Source organism: Rhinolophus hipposideros, assembly GCF_964194185.1.
Source record: "Rhinolophus hipposideros genome assembly, chromosome: 25".
Lineage (NCBI taxonomy): Eukaryota > Metazoa > Chordata > Mammalia > Chiroptera > Rhinolophidae > Rhinolophus > Rhinolophus hipposideros.
Genome location: NC_138071.1, coordinates 25782698 through 25805818, shown reverse-complemented (window position 1 = coordinate 25805818; position 23121 = coordinate 25782698). Strand labels below are relative to the sequence as shown.

At 43.0% G+C, this 23121-nt stretch overlaps 1 protein-coding gene across 1 annotated transcript in view; it reads right to left on the bottom strand.

Moving 5' to 3' along the window:
• The window catches only part of CNTNAP2 (contactin associated protein 2), a 1518236-nt gene that overhangs the window by 74403 nt on the left and 1420712 nt on the right, over positions 1 to 23121 (bottom strand). The window contains exon 21 of the mRNA XM_081038748.1: positions 14939 to 15032. Coding sequence (XP_080894874.1) covers positions 14939 to 15032 — 94 coding nt within the window. The remainder of the gene's footprint in view (positions 1 to 14938; positions 15033 to 23121) is intronic.

Sequence of the window (23121 nt, the reverse complement as noted above, 5' to 3'; positions counted from 1 at the left end):
TCATTTATATTCTGCCTATAACACAGAAAATAGGCACTGGTTATAATACACATTATACATTTTCATTAGTGACCCCCCTGAATTTTCATCATTAATTAAGAAGTTATCTTAAAAAGTGTGGTTTGTCATCAAAGGAAAAACGTCTTTGAAAAAATAAACTAGGTTTTAAAATGCTTGTGTGAAAGTAGGCTCATCGTCCGCAGATGTTTCTGCTGACGACACCATGCATGCGTGCAGGGAGGGAGGGCATGTCAGCTGCCAGTTGCTGCCTGCCCAGCAGTGTTTCTGTGGCACGCCTCCTCTGGTAAAGAAGCACGTCTGCGTAAAGAGAACAAGGGAGGTTGTCCATCCAGCCAAAGTCCGGAGAACCTGGCCTGAGGGAGCTGTTCCATGAGGCACTGCGTGGCAGACAGCAGACTGATGAACTGGCTGTTTTGCTGCTAAGAGAGAGTGTGTGTGTGTGTGTGTGTGTGTGTGTGTGTGTGTGTGTGTGTGCAATTGATCATCTTGTTTCTAAGAATGAGTGGAAGTGAGAGGAATCTGGCATGCATCAGAGTTTTATGAGTGAGGGTGAATGAGAGTGGGTGAAAACAACCATAATTCGGTATTTGTTGGCTGCACGCCAGTAGAAGACTGCTTCCAATTTTTGTTATTTCACCTTGGGGGTAGGAATCTGTTTTAAAAAGTCTCATGAGGGCTGTCCCTCTGAGATGTCATAGTGACATGGAGTCTTGTCATTCAGGTCACTGCTCACACAGAGAACTGACTGGTTTTGCTTTTGGAAGCACATGTTTCGGTCAGCATCCAACCCCTTCTTCTCACTCTTTGGTCCCTTCAACTTTCTTTTTCCAGAAAAGATTTGCTGTCTGTCCTCTAAATCCTCCCACAATGGCTCTTTAAGTACAGCTATGGAGGTCACAGTGACCTTCTTGGGGCTTGGGGACAAGTGGATTTTTTGAAGATACAAAAGATGGATGTAGAAAATGGTGCATCTCTGCAAGACTGGGACAATCAAAGGGAGACAGACATGCTAGAGGGAGATCCCTTCACTCTCGGTACAGTTCTCCTCTCTGGTGTCTCCAAAACTTAATATACAAACTTGAGTTTTTTTCTTCTTTTTTTGTCATGGAAGAAGAAGATATTTTAATCTGTTCTTTTTAAAAAGTTAAAATAAAATTAACAGGAAGTTTACAAACAGCTCCCTATGCCAACCTCAAGCATATAGAGGTTGGGCAAGAAATACTTGCCAAATTTAGTTGAACTGTGGTGTGTGAGTCATTTCTCTGAACCTTAAAAGTGTTCCGTCTTGGTGGAAAGGTTTTGCGGATATCTCAAATGAACTGGCTCTGCCTGACTCTTTTGGAAAGGAAGCACGGGAAATGATTGCAACGATTTTCAAAAACAGATAGGGACAATTCAGTAACATACAATATGAATAGAACTACAGAAAATGCAAAAGTAAATTATTGGTGTGTTTTCTCCTCCACAGTTTAATTCAATAGCATTATGTTATCTTAAAGAGGATATATGCATTTGTTAAAAACAGTTGCTTGGGGGTTCATATGATTATAAATGTGAGTCAGCAAAAGGAAGGCCAATATAGCACACGTAGCATGAAATGAAAACACTTAATTGGTGGCACCCAGCTTGCCACTGACACTAACTAGTCAAAGAACTGTGAGCGACATACAATTACGAGCAAAGCTGAGCAACTGTTTTTCTTTACGACTTCCACTTTTTTCCTATAATGGTTGTTCGAACGTAGCTTCTTGATTTTTTTTTTTAACCCTCAGCAAAACAAAGCTGCACTAGTATCCAGCAATACAAAGAAATGAGCTATCAAGCCACAGAAAGACACGAAGGAAACTTAAATGCACACTACTAGGTAAAAGAAGCCAGTTTGAAAACACTTCATACTGTATGATTCCAACTAAATGATATTCTACAAAAGGCAAATCGATGGAGATAATGAAAAGTTCAATGGCTGCCAAGGGCTGGGGGTGGGGAGGAAAGAATAGTTGGAACACAAGGGATTTTTAGGGCAGTTAAACTATTCCGTATCATACTATAATGGTGGATAAAAGTCATTATACGTTTATTGAAATCCATAGAAAGTAAACACAAAGAGTAAACCCCAATGTAAACATGGACTTCAGTTAATAATATTGTGTCAATATTTGTTCACCCTTTATGACACAGGAACTATGTTGTGGGAAGTATGTAATACCAAAAATAACTGGCGTGGCAACATGTTAACCAAAGGGGAAACTGCATCCATGTAGGAAAGGGTGAGAGGGGTATGTGGAAGTCTCTGCACTTTCCCTCAATTTTTCTATAAACAAACTAGTCTAAAAAAAATAAGGTCAATTAATTAAATTTAAAAATGGCTGTAAAATCAAACCTTCAACTATAAAGCCACATGATCGTAAATCATTTTCAAGACTAGGTCACTTTGTTTTAAATTAATAACATGACTCCATTTATACCTTATATTAATTAATTTACATAACCGTACTATTAAAAAAAGAACTGAAAGATTTTACATGTTTTAGAGCTTGATTCACATGACTAATAGTAAGGGAAATCGATAAAAACCTAGTGTTTTAAAAAATACTAATGAGGCTGACAAAAATTAATTTACGCATATGATTTGTGTTGAACCTGTGCTTCTTGATTGATTTCTTTCCTCCCTACCTCCTGTATTCACTAGGATTGTGAAGCCAGGTCTTTCTGTGTGTGGGTAGCTTGTATGAGGGTTCCAGATGGCCTGGAGACTTTTCCTGGTTGAAAAGTTTGAGGACACTAGGATTGATGTGGGGAGATGGAGGGAAAGAAGAGAGGAGAGCACAATGTTATCAGAGACTGATCTGACCCTCATTTTGAAACGTCAGATAAATATATTATGTCTATCTTCCAGGGACTTTTCTCTTTCCTAAAACAAACACAGACAAAAAACCATAGAAAGATTAGCCTGGGAAACTGGTTCCACCATTTACGAGCTATGTGACTTCTTGGCATATGTTGATTTAAGTAGGCACGTAAGCTGAATTTAGTAAGCACTCAACAGACAGCATTCCTCATTTTATCCGCTTAGCTACTGTAGATGCGACTGAAGGACAGTCTGTTAAATAAAGCTGACTCTTTGTTTCTGATTTATAACTTTGCTTTGTCCTCTGAGCTTATACTTTGAATGTTAATCCCTCATGGACACTAAAGATGGAATAATAGTTTGAGAATGAATTTATCTGGGAGAAGTAGTGTGAACTATGAATTAAAAAATATTGAAAAGTTTCTTTTATAAGATTAACTTGTGAAGATATGCACCCTTTATGGTTTTTAACTGCTACATTTAAAAGCAGAAGAAAATAAATCTTAGATTACAGAGTCTATCTGTCTTATTTCCAGAGCATGGAGGTGTCATATTTAAAATCTAGCTATCCTTGCTGCTAGAAAACATAAGTTTTGAGAAATATCTGCCGTAAACACATAAGGCTTTTTCTTGCAGCAGGATTATTCACACTCTATGGAGTTTTAAGAGGTGCATAACTTCTCTAAGCAAACACTTACTTTTCTATGACTTCTCTATTCTTCCTTCAACTGTTATAGAAAAGTCTGCGAGGAGGCCAGCCTTTCTGAACGCAGCCATACAGCAACTGGAGGAATGTCCGAAGCACCAGTTTATTGGCTAAACCTGCGTCTTCTGTCCACCTTTCATTGTGTTTTTCTAGTTTGTCCTTCAGAGTATCTCAGTGAAGAGTGACTTGATTTCTTTTCATTCTAATGTATTAACCTTCAAGGTCTCCAGGAATTAAATTCTAGGCCATCAGCAAGACTATACAAAGGACCTTTGAAGCCCAGACTCCATTCTCCCAAACATGCAATGTTCTCCTTCCCTGGGTGCTAAGAAGCAGTGATGCTGGATGGCAGCTGATGTTTGTGCTGCGGAAGGCACCATGAAATGTGGCAGACTTGCGGGAGAGGATCAAATGCTACCTGGGTGACCTTGGGTGGGCCAGTTCCTCTACTTTGTTGAATCAGTCAAAGGTGAGATGTCATACCCCTGCCTAACACGTCCGGAGCACTTACTATGTGCGAGGTACTGAGAAGTGCTTTACATCATGACACCAGTTTAAATCTTCTCAATAAGGTGTATGCCGTCGTTACTACTACTACCCACATTTTTTAAGTCAGGAAACTGAAGCTCAGACATGCAGGAAACCTGCTGATGCTCCTTTAGCAGGTGGGATAGCTGGAGTCCGGCGTCTGACGCCAGAGTCTCCATTCTTAACCTTCACTCTCCGTGATCTCTTCTTCCAGCCTAAACTTTCTTAAAAGATTTGCTTTTACGGCTGTTTTATCTGGATGCTGAGAGTGAGTTTTTACATCATTATGCTGTAATCATTAATTGTACTTCTCAAAGACCCGTTTGGGTGGCAAGCAAAGATTACCATGACACTGACCGTGTGCTATTCTGGAAAGGACATTGAACCAACCTGCTATGTGACCTTGGGCCAGTCACTTACCTAAGTGGGCCTCGTTTTCCTGAGCTGTGCTATGACGTGGTTTAAATAAATGATTTCTTAGGGCCTCCTATGAGTCTATGAAAGTAATAAATAATGAAAAAAAATCCCAATAGATTTCTAAGAATGGAAGTTATTAAGGCAATTAAAAAAGAACGAGAAGCTAACCTCAAAACTGTAACTCACTGGGCAAATTCCTTCTACGTACAAGGTTTGCTTCAGCCTTGAAAAGACAGTGGACATTAAGAGTGTGTTAAATTTTCTTTAGGACAGGAAAAATTAAATATAAGTGCTTCTCTTCAGTTTTAATATTGTTTCTCACCTATCACTTAAATAAGCTTTCTCATCAGTGTTTTACTTCTTCTTTAATCATGATAATAAAAGCCAAAGGCAACTAAGCAGAAATTCCAATGCACTACTTGTCATTTGTTCATTTATCAATTTTGCTGCGTTCTCCTCTTTGGAGGCAGAGAGCAGTCCCAAGGCAGTTGGCTGCCAGCCGGGACTCTTTCTGAAAGTGGTAGCAGGCAGTTCTGTCTACCACGTTTTCCTCTGTCTCCATTTTTAGAAACGCATTATATTAATCATGCCCTTCAATCACAACTCCGAAAGAACTGCAAAATTCTAAGCTGTCGATAAATATTTAATTCCTGTACATTTCCGAGTCTCTAGTGGCGAAGCCAGGAAAGTCAAGAGTGAACAAGGAGATGACGCTGGGATCATGGCACGTCCCTCTTCCTTGTGGGTCGGCCCTCTGCGTGTCTGAGGTATTAGCCCGTCGGAGCCACTAACCCCCGCCCAGGAAGAAATGAGTCCAGATCGTCTTTGACTTCTATTACTTTTTTAAAATTGAAATCGGTATTGAGGTCATTGCAGAATCACATGCGGTGGTAAAAAAAATAATATAGACAGATCCCTTGTATATTTTGCCAGGTTTTACCCAAAGGAAACATTTTGCAAAACTATTGTTATCATGTCACGATCAGGATTCTGAGATTGACAGTATTCAAAGATCTTATTCAGACTTTGTACTCATTTGTGTGTGTGTGAGTGTATTTAATTTTACACAATTTTGTCACCAATATAGATTTGTGTATTTACCACTGCAACAGAGATAATGAATAATTCTAATACCACAAGAATCCCTTGTGTTGCCCTTTTATACTCCAAACCATGGCCCCTCTTGCCTCCTCCCTCCCACCCCTTTCACTAAGCACTGGCAACCACTATTCTGTCATTTCTAAAATTTTGTTGTTTCAGAAATGTCATGTAGGTGAAATCATTAATTATGCCTCTTGGGACTGACTTCCCTGCCTCAGCATAACTCCCTAGAGATATATTCAAGGTATTTTGTGCACCAATAGTTCGTTCCTTTTTGTCACTGAGTAGTATTCCACAGCATGGAGGAATGCTCCATGGACTCTTTTCCATGGACCTATATTCTGAAATGGATTAATATCCTTTTCTTGTGTGTCTTTCTGAGTAACGACCCCTGTCCGAGGCAACCCGAGACATCCATCTGCCGAGGACGGGTGTGGTCAGGGATGCGGAAGGCGGAATTCGTTCTGGGCAGGGTCATTTCCGACATGTGCCACAGGACAGGCACCACTGGGAGGGTATGGCACGTGTCCCCAACAGAAGTCTTAATCTTTATCTCCCAATCCCCAAATGACTTCCCTCCCAGTGTCGCTCTCCGTAAATAGCACCATCACTTCCCCAGCGATTCAGGCCAAAAACTTGGGGAACCATCTGTGATCTCTCTCTCACCCACTGCACCCAATCTATCACCAAATACTCTGATGCTTCCTTCACTATGTTCCCATTCCAGATACTTCTGACATGACTACCACTGCTATTGCTTGGGCGCAAGACCACTTTCGCCACCTGGACTCCACACTGGGACTTTCCCAGTCTCCGCTGTCCATCCTGCCCCTACCCGCTCGCCCCAAAATAGTTAATACGGCAGCTGAAACAACACTTGTAATGTCAGAGTTGGATCAAAAGCTTCTGTAGCACCCCATCTCACTTAGAACAAAGGGCAGACGCTCCACAGTGACTTCCCACCTGGCCTCCCACCGTCTGGCTGCTGGCTAGGCCTTGCTCTGTCCCTTACCTCTCTGTCGGACCATCACCGCCTGCCAGCCACACTGGCTTTCTTGCTGTGCCCTGAACAAACTGAGCACGTCTCTATGTCAGCCTCCCAGGCTTCGCTTTGCCATCCAGTCTTCCTGCAGTGCTTCCTGCACATGTCCACTCACCGCCCTCCCTCTCTGCCTGTAGGCCTCTGCTTAAACGCACCTCCTCTGAGAGTACTTCCTGGCTATCTTCACACGCTCTACCCCAATCCTCTTTTATTTTTCTTCCTGGCATTTATTACTAACGTTATGCTTCACAATTATTTTCTCATTCTTTGTCCGTGCCCACTGGGATGTATGCTTCATAAAGGCAGGGCCTTTTTCTGTTTCAGTCATGGTTCTGTCCCTCTCACCTGACATATAGAAGCACTGAACACACTTAGGAATGAATCAATGATTTCCCCCGATTCCTTTCCTCGTCCCAAACCCACCAAGGACTGAGCAGGTCATAGACTTTTCTTGTGGTACAGAGACAGTACCCCCGCTTCCAGCTGTTCCTTTGTTGTGGGAGAATTTGATGAAAGGGGATGCGGCAGATTGCATTCATGTCCCCCATTTTTCCCTCTCGCTCTCTGCCCTTTGCCATGTCACTTCGCTGTCCTCCCACTGAAGAGCCATCCATTTCCCTTCTCCTTGACTCTGAATTTGGCCATGTGACTTACTCTGGACAATGTCATGTTAGCAGGCGTGATAAGACGAGCGGCCTTGTGCTCTGGGCCTCTGCCATTGGCTTGAGATGACGATGCTTAGCTAGCTAATTCTGCGTTCCCAGGAGAAGGATGACAGGTGTACCACAGAGCCATTTGACCCTTAACTCGCCCACAGATTAGTGAGAAAGAAGTGATTACTGTTTTAAGCCACTGCGTTTTGGGATTGTTTCTTACATGGCACTATTTTTTTTTCTTTTTCTTTTTTTCCAGTAGCTGATGCAGGAAGTAAAAGCAAAGCTTTTTTTTTTTTTTTTTTTTTTAAAGCTCGAGAGGACTACGCCAAAAAGAGACAGAGAGGGAGAGAGGAGAGCTAAGCTTTGACCCAGAACGTAGAAGTGTGTTTGCTATGGGTGAGGGAGAGGGCTGCGGCAGGGGACTCCGGACAGACGCTGGAGGACTCTGCTGTGGGGGGGGTCCTGCACCAACACGGCCAGCCCAGCCTCGGTGGGGGGGCGAGGAGGAGTGAGCAGACAGGATGTCTGGCCTCACGAGCCTGTCCTTCTTTGAGGAGTGGATCCGGAGATGAAGCTGATGGTTCTCCCATGAGGCTGCCTTGTGGTGCTGGTATCTGCCGTAGGAAGGGTGAAGGACACAGCAGAGACTAGGGGTCTGTCTCAAGTGAGAGCTGAGGGGACAGAAGAAAGCAAAGGGAGAGATGGCAGGTGCTCCCAGGCGCACGGCCTGAGTCAGAGGGACTCTATGACTATCCGGCACAGATTCCACCATTTAAGGCCAGAAGAGCTCCCCGCGACAGGTGGACACAGGACCCTGCGCTGGTGGCCAGGAGAGGGCAGGTCATGCAAACTCAAGGATCAGAATGAATCCAGCTGTCTCCCCGTGATGCTGTCAAAAGAACACTAAAGGTGCGACTTCTCACTGCCCGTCCCCTTCTATATTCTACACCCTTTGTCACTGTCTTTTAGAAGGAGGCAGGGGTGGGGAAGGCCACTTGAGAGACTAAACATTTTATTCCAGAGGGACAGAGTACAGCTAGAAGTCACTGTTGAAATGATCATGTCAGACTCAGCTGTCAACCACACTGGACAGTTTGTTTATTTGCCCTTGACGTCCAGAAGGAATATCAGATCATCATAGGCGAATAAGGACACTGCGTTTTCTCTGCATATTCAAGTTGTTTTGTGCATGACCATGTGCGACTCTGTTATAACCATAGCAACCTCCAATTTGGTCTCCCTTCAGCCTCTCACTCACTCTGTTATGCATTTTCCCCTCTGCAGATGGTGTTATCTTTCTAAAGTCTCAATCTGATCAAGGTTATTCTCCTGATTAACAAAATGCTTCTAATATTTGCCAATGATATATCTGATAAGGGCATAATACCCAAAATTTATAAAGAACTCATACAACTCAAGACCAAAAAAACAAACAATCCATTTAAAAAATGGGCAGAGGACCTGAACAGCCATTTCTCCAAAGAGGACATACAGATGGCCAATAGACGTGAAAAGACGCTCAATGCCACTGAGCATCGGAGAAATGCAAATGAAAACCACCACGAGATATCAACTCACACCTGTCATCAATAAATCAACAAACAACAAGTGTTGTGTAGATGTGGAAAAAAGGTACCCCTCATGCGCTGTTGGTGGGATTGCAAATTGGTGCAGCCACTATGGAAAACAGTATGGAGGTTCTTCAAAAAATTAAAAATAGAGCTACCTTATGACCCAGTAACTCCACTTCTGGGTATTTACCTGAAGAACTCCAAAACACTAATTCACAAAGGTATAGACACCTCTATGTTCATTGCAGCACTGTTTATAATAGCGAAGATACATAAACAACCCAAATGCCTATCAACAGGTGATTGGATCAAGAAGAGGTGGCTCATATATACAATGGAATATTACTCTGCCATAAAAAGAACGAAACCTTACCATTTGCAACAACATGGATGGACCTAAAGGGTATTATGCTCAGTGAAATAAGTCAGACAGAGAAAGACAAACGCCATATGATCTCACTTATATATAGAATCTAGAGAACAAAACAAACGAACAAACACAACAGAAACAGACTTAGATACAGAGAGCAAACTCATAGATACCAGAGGGGAGGGGGCTGAGGGCTGCGTGAAAAAGGCGAAGGGATTAAGAAGTACAACTTGGCATTTACAAAATAGTCATGGGGATGTAAAGCACAGCACAGGGAACAGTCAGTAATGTTGTAATAACTGTGTCGAGTGCCAGGTGGGGACTAGACCAGTCACAGGATCACCGCATAAATTATAGAAATGTCTAACCACTACACTGTACACCTGAACTAAGACAAAATAATATTGAATGTCAACCGCAACTGAAAACAAAAGAAATAAATAATTAAAAAAAACGCTTCTATGACACCCTTTCCCCCCCAGGAGAACATCAAAGCCTTAGCATGACTTGTAAGTAAGTGCAGAGCCCTGCCTTATGCCTCTGCATTCAGCTCTGACTCCAAAGACCGCTGGCTGTGAGGCCTGCGCTCTGTGCTTTCTCGGGCGGGGGGAGCAGGCTGGGTGGGAGCGCAGGGGCAGGCGGGCGAGCTGGGGCTGCTGGGCAGTGAACACTCCTGGACGCAGCCCTGACCCAGCCGCACTGGGAGGAGGGAGCGCTGCCCCTGGCTTCCGCTTGTCTCGGGGGACACCGAGGCTTGGTCTGCACTCGCCCACAGTCTCCAGCCACAGGTCCTGGGTTCTGGCTGCCCACGATGGCAAGGGGTCGGAGAGGGCTCACTCCTGGCCCTGTTGTATTTCTCCGCTCCCCTACGAATATTTCCTGGGATCCTGTCCCAACTAAACTTGCATTCAAGTCCCTGTCTCTGTGCCTTCACCTCATCTCCCCACCTCCTTGCCTCTTCTCCACCAAGAGGCTTCTTCTTCTTGCCTGGAACCTGGGCTGCAGCTTGCCTGGAATCTCGGGACTCCTCTTGGGAGAACCCCAAATGAGGGAGGTGATCATACCATTTATCACTCTACGTCGGGTCCCAATTTCAGTGAGAAAGTGGGCACTCCTGATAATTCACTCTTGTCTGGGAGGAGGAAACTGGGACTGCCCTGGGCATATTGGGACTTCCGGACCTACTTATAAAGCCTACTGTGAGGGGTACCTTCCTCCCTGCTGCTGCATTATTCTCACTGGCCTCTCCTTACTCTGGTTTCAACCACTTGGAACGAATCTTGCTGTGGTTCCTCAGATTCTGCTCCCAGGACATGGCGTTTCCAGAGATGGTTGCAATACCTCCACCCCACGTGCTCCTTTGGTGAGATTTTGCCACGAAGCCCTCAAGAAGCAGAAGTCTGCTTCTCCTGTCCTGGAATACCAACTGGAGCCAGATTTGGGCCGATGGGCAGAGGGATGCGTGTAACTTCTGACCCCTCCAGTTCTCCTTTGGGGTTTGGACGCTCCTTCTTAGCCCCCGGCCACAATGCAGGGAGCAGCCCCTGCTGCCGTGCGTGCTGGGGGGCGCGTTAGGGAGAACTGAGAGCCCCCGGCTGCCAGTCTCAGCTAGACTCCTGGGCAGCCATGTCACTGAGGCCACTCTGGACCATCCAGTCACCCTTACACCCCAGCCGACACCACAGGAAGCAGAAGAGCCACCTCGTCAGACCACAGACTTGTACAGAGTGAGTGTCGCTCAGCTACTAGGTGTTGGGTGGACGGTACAGCAGCAGAGAACTGAAAAATCTCTCCTCCACGGTGCCCCGTTCCTTCAACTGAATATTGCCATCCTGAAAACAGAGGCTATCTAGTTACTAACGCGGAATTCATCGCGATGTGATGAGCGGCGTGTCTTGACATTCTTCTAAATTCATGTCTACAATACAATCCTAACAGTATATGCTATCAAGAAACTCCGAACGTAATTCCCCCTTTAGTTCCCTCATGGAACAGGAGAACCTTCCTACTTTAGTACGGCACTTCTCCCTTTAAACAAAACAAAGAAAATCACTCCCATCACAAATCTTACTGTTTCAAGAGTTTTAGGCTTTCTCTAATCCAGTCTCAGTCAATCCAGCCTCAGAAAGCTCCTCAAAGTACAGGACAAATGTCCATTTAGTGTTTGTTGAATACTCAGTAACTGCGTGTCCACTAACTCAAAATAGTGGCCGCTCATTTTTTAATGTCTCTCACTATTAGGAGTTCTTTCGCACAGAGACCTGAGATCTTCCTCTCACTGGTCTCCTTTGTCCTGCTGGCTAAGCCTCTACAGGACTAATCCTTTCTTCACCTAGCCGTCAAAGATCGAAAATAGATTCTCTTACTTTTCTTAAATCACGTCTTTCTCTGGATAAAACATCCTCAGGTCTTTTGATTTTTCCTCTATGGCTTCTTTGTCTGATTTAGTCCTCTCCTCTGACGATTAATGTCATATTAAACTGAGGTGCTGAGGACGTCCCAGCTGAGGTCTAACACTACTTCCTGCTCTGGACACGACTCTCTTATGAAGGCAGGCCAGTAACTGTATTTATTTCAAAGTCAATCACCACATAATGTTGGCTCCTATAAAACTCTCCATCAGTCTTTCTCATGATTTCAGGAGTCTTCCATTTTCTACTTATGTGATTTTTTTTTGTTTGGGTGGGGGACTAAGTGCAGGAGTTAAGTTTATCTTTATTATATTTCATCTCATTATTTTTATCTTGTCTTTCTAGCCTGTCAAGATACTTTTGAACTGTCATTATCCAGCTTATTAAACCATGCTTCTCAGCTTTGTGTCATTTGCAAATGCAATAAACATCTTATTTGTGTCTTTATCCAAGACATTGGTAGAAATGTCGAAAAACAGAAACAAAAACAAAAACACCGCGAGTAAACAAAAGACCCTGCTTCAGGCTTCCAATTATGCTCTTCTCCTTGTATCAAAGGTTTCTTGAGAGATGATTAAATCTGTTGCTGAAAATTAGATACACAAAGCTGATGGCATCACTCAGCTAGAAAATGATACAAAAAATGGACATAAATGGTCTGCTGAAAGTTGTATTTTGTGAAGTTTTGTTTGCTACTAGTGCCCCAACTTCTTGAAAAACTCAGAAATGTAATGACTCTTTCTAAAGTTCTGATGTTGGTGGACAGCAATCACATTTTTATTTCCAGAATAAATTTCCCCCACTCCCTTTAGAAAGATCATGCTTGTCCTCGATCAGCTATGCTTTCTTCCACCCTTTTATGTGTCCTTTTTCCAGCAGTGCACATCAAAGAACTCATGTGAAGGCATATTATTTATTTAGATCCGTCTCCTTTTCCTTCCTTTATGAGATCCGTTTCTGATTAGCAGCTGACCCGGCTCAGCAACAACGTGGGGGCCTGATCTCCAGGGGTGTCCAAACCTCACGGGAGTACATGAGATGTCTGTTTGAAGTTCACTCCATCTTTACACACGAATATTTACACAGCTGGTGAATACATATTGCTTGTTTCTCACTGAAGTTACGTGTTGCTTTCAAAGGGAAACTTAAAAAGACTCCTCCCCACGCCTGCTCCGACTAACGTCACCAACACGTAAGGAATGTGGCTTCAGGAGGCGGTCACAGCCTCCCAGGCACCCATGTGACTTCTTCGGTCCTTGCTATGACTCCTTTCATTGTATTAACAAAGTTTATCTTTAGGATATCAGGTCTCTTCGTTGTGTCTTCATCATTCTGACAGATGCAGGTGGTACGAGGGAGCACTGCCCAACTCTTGGCCTCACACATCACTGTTTCCAATCCCAGCTCCACCACCAACCACCAGTGGGGGGACTTTTGCCAGGAGTTTTCAACTGGTGGCGACTTTGGCCTCCTGGGGGAACATCTGGCCATGTCTGGAGACATTTTCGGTTGTCACATCTGGGGGTGCTACTTGCATTTAGAGGGTTGAGGCCACAGGTGTTGCTAGGCATCTTACAATGGACAGAACAGTCCCCGCAGCAAAGAATTATCTGGCCCCAAAAGGCAACAGTGCTGCTGTGGGGAAACCTGTTTTCATGAGATAACTGCCGCTCTTTCTGAAACTTGGTTCCATCTTCGACACAGTAAGGTAGCAGTGGTCTGCAGAGTATTATATGCGCTTATGAATGCCTGGGCTCTACTACAAGGAACAGCCACTTCTGTCGCTACCCAGTGACATCATGTGCCTTTCGGCTGCAGCCCTGATGACTCTTGACTCTCAGTGACAAGTTCTTTTGACGGTGGACTCTCACAGAAAGACCTAACTTCACAACTCTGCTCTATCTCATACTAGTGGAGTAACTTTGGCAAATCAACCTTCCTCAGCCTCAGTTTCCTCATCTGGAAAGGGAGAATAACAATCACAGGTCTTCTGTCATTGGACGGTTGTGACATTTAGTTGTCACACTGACACGTATAAAATGGTTAACGCGATGCCTGACACAGGAGGTGGTCAGTGAAGTTTCGCCCTCATTCCTTTTCCGCTTCCCCACCGCTGTTTCACTGAGGACGTGGGCTTTTCCTCTGGGGCCTCATGGAAACTCTGCTTGCCTGCCGTCTTGCCTGTTGCTGGGCTCCTGGTTCTAAGGCCAGGAATACTTTTTGCTCTTGGCCCCTCTCTGACCTAGGATACAGGGCTTATCCCTCACATGCTCAACCTCTGCTGCCAAAGTCTTCTTTTCCTGTGTTTCTCTTTTCATTGGTAAGTCAACCATAGAGGTATCTGACTGTCTGGGTTCAAGTTTTGGTCCCACTATTTATTAAACAGGTGGCCTTGGGCAATTTAGTTAATCTATCTGTGCCTCAGTTTTGTCATCTGTAAAATGGAGATAATAATCTTGATTATCTCATATAATGGCGATGAAGATGAAATGAGTTCATATATATCTAAGGTGCTTAAAGTGGAGCTCGGCTTGCAGTAAGTTCTCTGTAAGTGTACATTCTTGTTATTTTGATTATAGGTTGGGTCTCCTGTTCTCTCCTTATCATTCCCCCACCCGTCGTTTTAAATGAAGAGTTTTTACGATTAATACCGTTCTGATCACCACCACCCACTGAACACAGAGTCACCTTTTTTTCGGCCAGCACATTACCCACCATCTTACTATTTCCATTTTGGGTCCACAACATATGTTCTCATAGTAAAAAAAAAAAAAAAAAAAAAAAGATTGGCTTTAGATGAATCATTTAAAAATACTTCATTATATCAATATTTTAATCCAGCGAGCACTGATGATCAATAGTAAAGAAAAGGACAACAGTGACTCTTAAAGCCACCATCACACACCGGGGAGGATGTTCTGTCACAATTTTCCAATTCGCCTTCTGAATTGCCGATAATACCAGGTGAAATACTCTCAAGAGTGAGAGGAAGAGAGAATCACGTGGACATGCTTCGCACAAGAAACAGTTCAATTACATGTTGTTAGTGGGTGGCAGTCTTTCACCACCAATGAGCAGATGTTCCGTGAAGGAGCTGGGAGCTGATACTTGCCTTTACATGTGTTTCCGTTTACGTCACAGACCACAGAATGCAGGTTCCATCGCCATCATTGACTTAGGAGCCTCGACCACCAATCACAAGGGGTTTCAAAGGTGCATTAGCAGCTTTAAAATTTATGACACAAGCCAGTTGCCCCAAATTCTTACCTATGACTTTTCCTAGAAAGAGCGATTTGGGAGAGTTGAACAGGGTGTCAGATGAACTTGGCAGATGGTAACTCACAGAAGGATAATGATCCAGCTGCGGGAAGAAAACAAAAGTTACTTGTAGAAGAATGTCACTAGCCTGCACTGGAATCAAATCTTCCTGGGGGGAGGATGACATTACCCTTTGAAATTGGTTTTGGGATATCTTATTCCCTCAGTGTTGACTCTGAAATACCAGCCTGAGGAAACGGAAGTCCATCTCCTCCTTTGCTGCAGTTATTTGAAAACACTTTGAACTTGGTAAGTGAAGACCCTTTATGAATTATTCTCCACTGTCTGCACATTTTCTGTGGATCATGGACTTGCTGGATTTAAGATCCTTGCTCATTTTAATAGAAGGAAATTTGCTTGATTCCATCTCTAGGGTTGACCTCTGAGATAGAAAATGCTACATCTATAGCAAGGAATTTTCTTTAGGATCCTCTTGCTGCCTTATTTTGGTGCTATCAGCTAATAGACCAATATTGATCTTCAGTATATATATATATATATATATATATATATATATATACACACACACACACATATTTATATATATGTATATATATATACATAAACACACATACATATATATTCAAATATGAATATGAACATATATTTTACATGTGAATATAGGTATATGAGTATATATATATTCAAATGCTGAGATTCAAGTTGGGTAAGTATACATACCGTGTTTCCCCGAAAATAAGACCTAGTTGGACCATCAGCTCTAATGCGTCTTTTGGAGCAAAAATTAATATAAGACCCGGTTTTATTCGGGTATAATATAATATAATATAATATAATATAATACTGGGTATAATATAAGACTGGGCAATATAATATAATATGATACATATTATAATATAATACCGAGTCTTATAATAATATAAGACCGAGTTTTATATTAATTTTTGCTCCAAAAGATGCATTAGAGCTGATGGTCCGGCTAGGTCTTATTTTCGGGGAAACACGGTAGTTTTCTTTCTTATCCAAATGAGGGTAAGTTCATCCTGCCACAGGGCTGGGACATAAGAGACCAGAGGAGACAAAGACACATTCCCACCAGCTTTTTCAGAGGGGAGATGAGCTGGCAGCAGAGGGAGGGGAAAATGAAGCAGATGGAAATAGCTTACATTAATGGCTGTGGGAGCAAAGCACATTTGTGATTACATTCCCTATGGACAAAGTGTCAACGGTGTACCAGAATCACAGGACTTCTCTGGTAATTTTTGTCCCTATGTAGCTTTTCCTGCCTTAGCTGACTTTCAGAACCCATAATGTCTAGTATTATTTCCCCAGCTGTGAGCTCCTAGAGCTTTCTGTACTTCCTTGTATCCACCTGCGAAAACCCTCTTTTGTCACCTTTCATTTTTCTGAAGTGAGTTTAATACCTGCTAAGGTGAGCATAAGGAAAGGTGTGGATCAGAAGAAAGCACTGCGCCCAGCTGTCCAGGACGGGTATTCCTGTGGGAACTGAGTACGAGCAGTACAGACTCCAGAAACTGGAACCACTCTTGGGTCCTGGCTAGTAACCAGTAACGGCCAAGATGGGCAGAGCTGCAGGAGGCCAGCCTGTTCTGGGGACCTCTAGAGGGTGGCAGGAAAGAGCACGAGGGAGGGAGCTAATTGCACTCTCCACATTGAGAAGGAGTGGCTCTGAGGAATGATCGTCAATTATTCAGGAGTACCTATACCTGAATCTTGAAATTGTTTACTAGAAACCTAGAGGTCATTGAAAAGTCAAGGTGAAGAGTCACATCTCAGGAATTTGGGGAGTTTTCAAGTGCATGGGTATCCGGTAATACTATTTAACAAAAGTCCAAAACACTATTAAAGCAAACAGTGGCGTGTTCGACCATACATTTGAAAAGTTTTTTTTTTTTTTAATAACTTCAAGTGCATCGTTAATAAACACTTATTCTGGCCAGAGGATCTCAAATATTTGAAAGGCTGCTTAGTTTCTGTGGCTAAATAGTTGCTCTGGTTCCATCTAGTGGCACACACGGGTAACTGCTGCTGTCCCTCCATCTATTTCTGCTCGGTCAAAAAAGCTAACTGCAAAATGCCAATGTAACTAATAGGCAATTCTACAATGCTTCACAGTGATGATACCCCCTAAGTACTTCTTACAATTTAATCTATCTTCTTAGAGCACTTAAAAGAGACACAAACAATATATGTTCATTATAGAAAACTAATAGTACAGATTTGCAGAAAAAAATACCATCTGGTTATAATTAATGTTAATTTTGTAGGTAGTCTTTCAGTTTTTTACAAAAATTGGATGGAACCCCACAACACATTGTTTTGCATTTACTTTTCATTACTTAATGATGTATTATGAAACTGTTTCTTTGCTATTGCATATACAAATAAACCATCATTTGCATGAAGGACCAGTATTCCATGGTATGTATAATCCACAATATTTAAAAGTATCACATTTCTATGTTTAGACTTTCAGATTTCTTGTGCCTTTGGGCCCAGGGCAGGGCCGAGCACATAGTAGGTCCTCAATAAAAATGTGTTGGCATAGTGCAACTCTTCAAGCAGTGGGCACAGACGTGAAATCGGTTCTTAGATGTGGTCTGACCCGCACCGCGGAAATACCTTCCTTTTCCTGAACTGTTTCTACGGATCCAGACCAGATAGACTTCGCTTTTTTGGAGGTCATTTTATGTTATTTGTACTGAGCTCACAGTGCAATTAAGTTCCTAGCTTGTCTCTATACGTTACTTCCAGCTGTTCCCCTTCAGATACATCCGCTCGTATATACGTGTATCTCTGAGGTGGTGGAACTGGCTACCGCAGCTACATACAGAGACAGAATGGTAAGCTGCCCAGTGACAGTCCCCTGACCTGGCCCAACATTCTCAACCAGGGAAGGGAGAGGATTGGCAGCATTTTAAATATTTACATTTCAAAGAGAAAATGCATTAAATCGGATGAGGCAAGGAAAGCTCAACCTGAAAAGCTTAAGGACATGCATGTCACATTATATCATCTCACTGTGTTGCCAGATGGCCATCCCTTTTCAGATGAACCCTGCTGCATTTGTCATGGTTAAGCGTAATCACTTCAAGGTAATTTCTTTGGGGTCCACGTGAGCTATTTTGCTGCACACTTAGCGGGTGGTCATCCCACTGGCAGCTAAGGACCTGTGTAATAGAGGCCCATTAAAATGAAAGACTGCAACTCCGTGTGCCTTGTGACAAGTGTGAGGGGACCCGAATGTGTTCAACACTCACCAGTAAGTCATTAAAAGCACCACTGATTTGGGCTGGAGCTTGGGCCCTACACACGGAATTTAGAGCATTAATGTCCCTTCACGTATTGCTGTGCGATTTTGGTTCATTTCCATTTTTAAGCCACAATTGGCTTTGTCAGAGTTTGAAAGGGTTTCATCAGCCAGTGTATGTTTGGGGGTGAAGTGGAAAAGGTGGGGAAGGAACAGAGAAGAAAGACCTAAGCAGCATGGATTACTTCTCGCTAGTGTCCCCGAGAAGGGACACGAACACCTGCTACGAGGGCTTGTTTCTGGGGTGCTAGCCAGGGGCCTCTGATTTCGTGTTTCCTGCCTTATTTCCGAATCCCCTATTTTGGGTAATACTTGGAGGAGGTGGCTCAGAGATATTGGGTTTAGAACAGACCGTCTCAATGAATGTTTTTACTCCACGTCAAAGCTCAAGGGTAAACACAGGCAGAGACCAAAGTGAACAGTTGTTAGGGATGAGAAACAGGCTAGCTCATCTCATCTGTGACCCATCTCTCCCTGTCCCTTCCAAACTGAAACTCCTGGACTTTACAGGAGATGGTGTCTTCCTCTCCCACCTTGATCTCCATCCCATCTGTGCCTCAGGCCATTCACAGCTGACAACTGGAAAGGCGGGACTCCACCCCAGCATGGAGGGGAAATTCATCTGAATGTCGTCTGCCTCTTTACTAACTCCAAGTCACTTTGTTTTCTTTAATGGATAGGACACAGAAGAAACTGAGATGACAGTGGGAGACAAAAAAGTAGAGTTGAGTCCTGGAAGTACACACTGTTCCTCAATAAAGTCCTGTTCCCTTTTCCAATAAAATCTTTTTTTTTTTTTTTTAAAGTAAATTGTGGGTCTGCCACCAGTCACAAGGTTGCACCCTATCCCTTCCCTTCCTCTGGCTGGCTAGGGACTCTGTGAGGACAATGGCCAGGGCCCAAATACCCCTCCTTCACCAGAGCGAGCCCAGGGCCTGATGACACCACACTCGCCTGTGAAATACAGAGGAAATACACCCCGATATCTGAGCCCAGGGGACAGACCTCAGCTCTGGACTTTTGGCTTCTCCTTTTCTGCAGCATCATCTAGTAACTCTCCTGCTCCATTTATAACCCACATGAAACAGACCTGTACCATCTTAGGTGCTCACTTAGCAATTATTAAATGAGTCATCACTGTGTGTGTGTGTGTGTGTGTGTGTTTAAGATAGGGAAACCCTAGCTTTTGCTTCCCATTGATGGACGCCCTCGTATAATTTCATGGCCACCTGTCGTGGGTGTAAGCCGGACCCCATACTAGAGACTGCATCGAAGGAGACGGACTCATGGCTCATCTGGGATGCTGAACCTTTATGCTCTGGGACCCTATCCACTATTCAAGAAGGCTTCAGCTCAGCATAACCCACTCCCAGGACCAGGACGCCAGGTCCCTCCCAGCCTGCACTGCCTGAGCATAGGACTGCCCCTCCAACTCCAAGAGCGAGCAAGTCTGCAGACTAGAGGCTGTCATCTGGGAGGTCATGCTCTCTTCCATCTTGATTTGCTCATAAACCCTGTTGACTGACAGAGATATTTTGGGAAAGGAAAGAAGCTAAGAAACACCCTACCCTGTAACAGAACTTAGAATAAATGAGAAATGGTCACGCTTTCATAATTGGGCAGTGATGAAGACCTCTCACGGACATATAACAGTGCCTGAGTGTGTTCCATGGTGTCCGCCTCCTTTGGAATATTTCAGCTACAGGCAGACAGACAAGCCAAGGAGCCTTTGCCTCTGCAGGAGATGGTAAATGGCCTTGAAGTGGTCAGAGGGGAAGGTGGCATCTGCCTAGAATGAGGATGGGGGGCAGTGGGGGGTTCTCCCCTCCCTTTCTGCTCTGACCCGACCCAGCCTCTCAGCCCTTTGCCTGGTAGTCTTTTCTGCTCTCCTTTCACCAAACACGACGCATGGATGAATTCTTCTTCTGGAAATCATCATCTAACCCACTCACTTTACTACCAGCCCCCAGATAAGCAGAGTTCTCTCACTTCTAGTTCTAAGACCCCCACATTACGACAAGAGCTGTCCCTGTCATATGCATGTATACACCAGCAAATCTGGCTTCCTGCATTCAGCCCTGAGGAGATGTTTACATAAAGGTCAGTTTCAGGCAGGACTGTTCAAGCCAGGAGAGGCCTTGGAAATGGCTAGTTTCTCACTCCCCCGCCCCCCTACAAATGTAGAAGAGGAAGTGGGGTCCCAGTTAGAGTTACTGATCTTCCCCAGTTCACAGCCTAGAAGTGATAGCATCGGCCTTGAACTAACGTGAAACTCATAAGGAATGTTCTTTTTGGGGACTGTAAAGCTGGAGAAATAAAGGATTTAAGAGACAGATCTTTCTTTGCTGTACTATTTGTTTTTCAGAGATGTCAGGAGGTTTCGTTTATGGCTTGATAAGCAATTTAAAAATGAGAGGCATTATAAGTACTTCTTACTATTGTCACCATGCCATCATTAATATGGTAATGTAATCAGTACAAGTTATCTGCCTCTTAAGGTTGAGTGCAAATGAAATCCTGCAGCATTGATGCAGTAAAAAGAATAAGTGAGCCCATTAGGTGATTTACGTTTTAGTATATCAAAATTTTCTTAACATGGTAAGAAAAAATAGTAGCTTTCAAATGTTGATCTACTTTCCTTATTCTAATACTCCACCTACTGGAAAAACACTGAATACTATTTAAAGTATAGTGTTTTTTAAAAAAGTGTTTTATTTTTTTATTTTTATTTTATCTGTATTTTATTACACAACTAAAAGATAAGAACTTAAAATTTTTGAACATATCCAAAATATCATTTTAACCTAAAAAGTTCATAATGATTCTTTAATATCCTCAAATATCCATGTAATATTCATATTGCATCAATTGCCTTATGATTCTTTTTTTTTATTAGTTTCAGGTGTACAAGACAAGGTAATACTTAGACGTTCATCATTTATAACCCTCACACTGTGAACCCCCTCCCCCCATCCACTATCCCTCCGACCTCACACTGAGCCATCACATTATATATATAAAATTATAGTTGGCATTCATTAATGTTTAGCTTCTGGTGTACAATGCCATGCAACCTGATTTTCTGTTTAATAAATAAATCTGTTAAATAAATCTGTATAAGTTTTATAAATATCAATGAATAAGAGGGGAAATTTTTATCTCACAGTGGAAACAGCATTAATTTCAAAGACTTTTAGAGCAGGAGTGGGCCAAGCACTGTATAATTTTTTCAAAGAATCTGGTCAGAACACACTTAGCACTTTCAGGTTTGTGTTTTGACTTGTACGTGAGAATCCGGAAGATGATTATAAAGCACATTAAAAATCAACATCTGAACCAGTTCTAGTATTATACCTCTAATTTCCCTCTTAGAGATCTAGTATGAGAATAACTCATAGTTTTTATACATTTTTATAACCATCATTTTAATAACCATCAAATTTAATCATTACACATAGTGGGTAGTTGAGATAATAAACATAATTAGCATCAATTCAATCATTTCATGTGGCATATTTTCCTGTAGGGTGCACGGCAAAACACCCTGTGATAAACTGTAAAATGGCTTTCCAGGAGGAAGGGAAAACAAATAAGTGAGTGAAAACAGGGAGGAAGAAAACAAAGAAAATGAGTTAAAAATAAAATTAGACACGGTCAATTTTGAAACTAGGTATTAAATATAATGTTGCTAAAATTATATAATGTGATGGCAAAATTTTTTTTATTACTGAAATGAAAAGAATATGAGTTAAGAACAGTTATGAGAAACAATGTAGACAGGACCAATATGATTGAGGCCTTTTCTATTTTAGTTTTTATTAGCCTCTGTCATCTGGATTTGTCAAGCACATGTTTTTAAATGTGGTTCCTGTGAATTCCTGGGTGAGTGGCATGGGAGAAATTCTAATAAGGCCATCAATAAAAATGATGTATTAGGAAACGTCTGTCTAACCAATGTACAAATAGGAAAACTTGTAGTTTGGTGTGTGTGATGTCGTTGAAGTCATGTTGCTTATCTGCTGAGGTTAGTTGCACTGGTCAGTGTGGGATTGGGTGGATATTCTGACTGTCAATTTCGCAAGGTGGGGCCATTACTATGACTGACCCAGATACAAGGACTTTATCTAAAGATGAGCCCCTCACAGAAATACACAATTAGTCGCACCTTCAGACGTGAGCAGGTTGGCTGCCATCAGCAGGAGGCGTGTGCCACGTGCACTGCTGAGAAGGTCCTACCTGTCCAGTGAGTGTCCATCCCACAGGCCACCCCGGGCATGAGTGATGGTCATCATATGAGTGACGGTGAGGAGGCTTGGAGCCAAAGTCCCGCTGACCCTATCTCCTAGGCAGTTGTCTTGTAGTATGTGACCTGCCTCCTAATACCTCCTAATGCTACACAAAGTCTGTCACGTGATTTTGCTGCCCAGCCACCCTGTGAACTGGGCCTACAGCCAGCAAAGCTGAACATGTGTCTACGGAGATGTTCCCAGGTGCTTAGGTTCAAGGCGCTTAGACTCTTGTTTTGGAAATATAAGACTTATAACACAAGTAGGGAATAATATTATAGAACCACATATGAAAATTGACTATGAAATATTACCCCCAAATTCTAAAATGTGTCATACGGGGAATAACTGACATCATGGCTTAAGTACCTAGGTTGGCAGAGTGGAGGCATTTTGAGGAGGAATACGTACATATACCAATTCTCTCTAGGGGAGCTGAGGTGACTAGTGGGGAGCCCTGGAGGTGGGCCAGAGCCAAGGAGAAGGAATCTGAGAGAAAACAGAAGTCCAGCACCACATGGGGTAAAGGCTGTGAGAAACCTCCATAGAGGGAC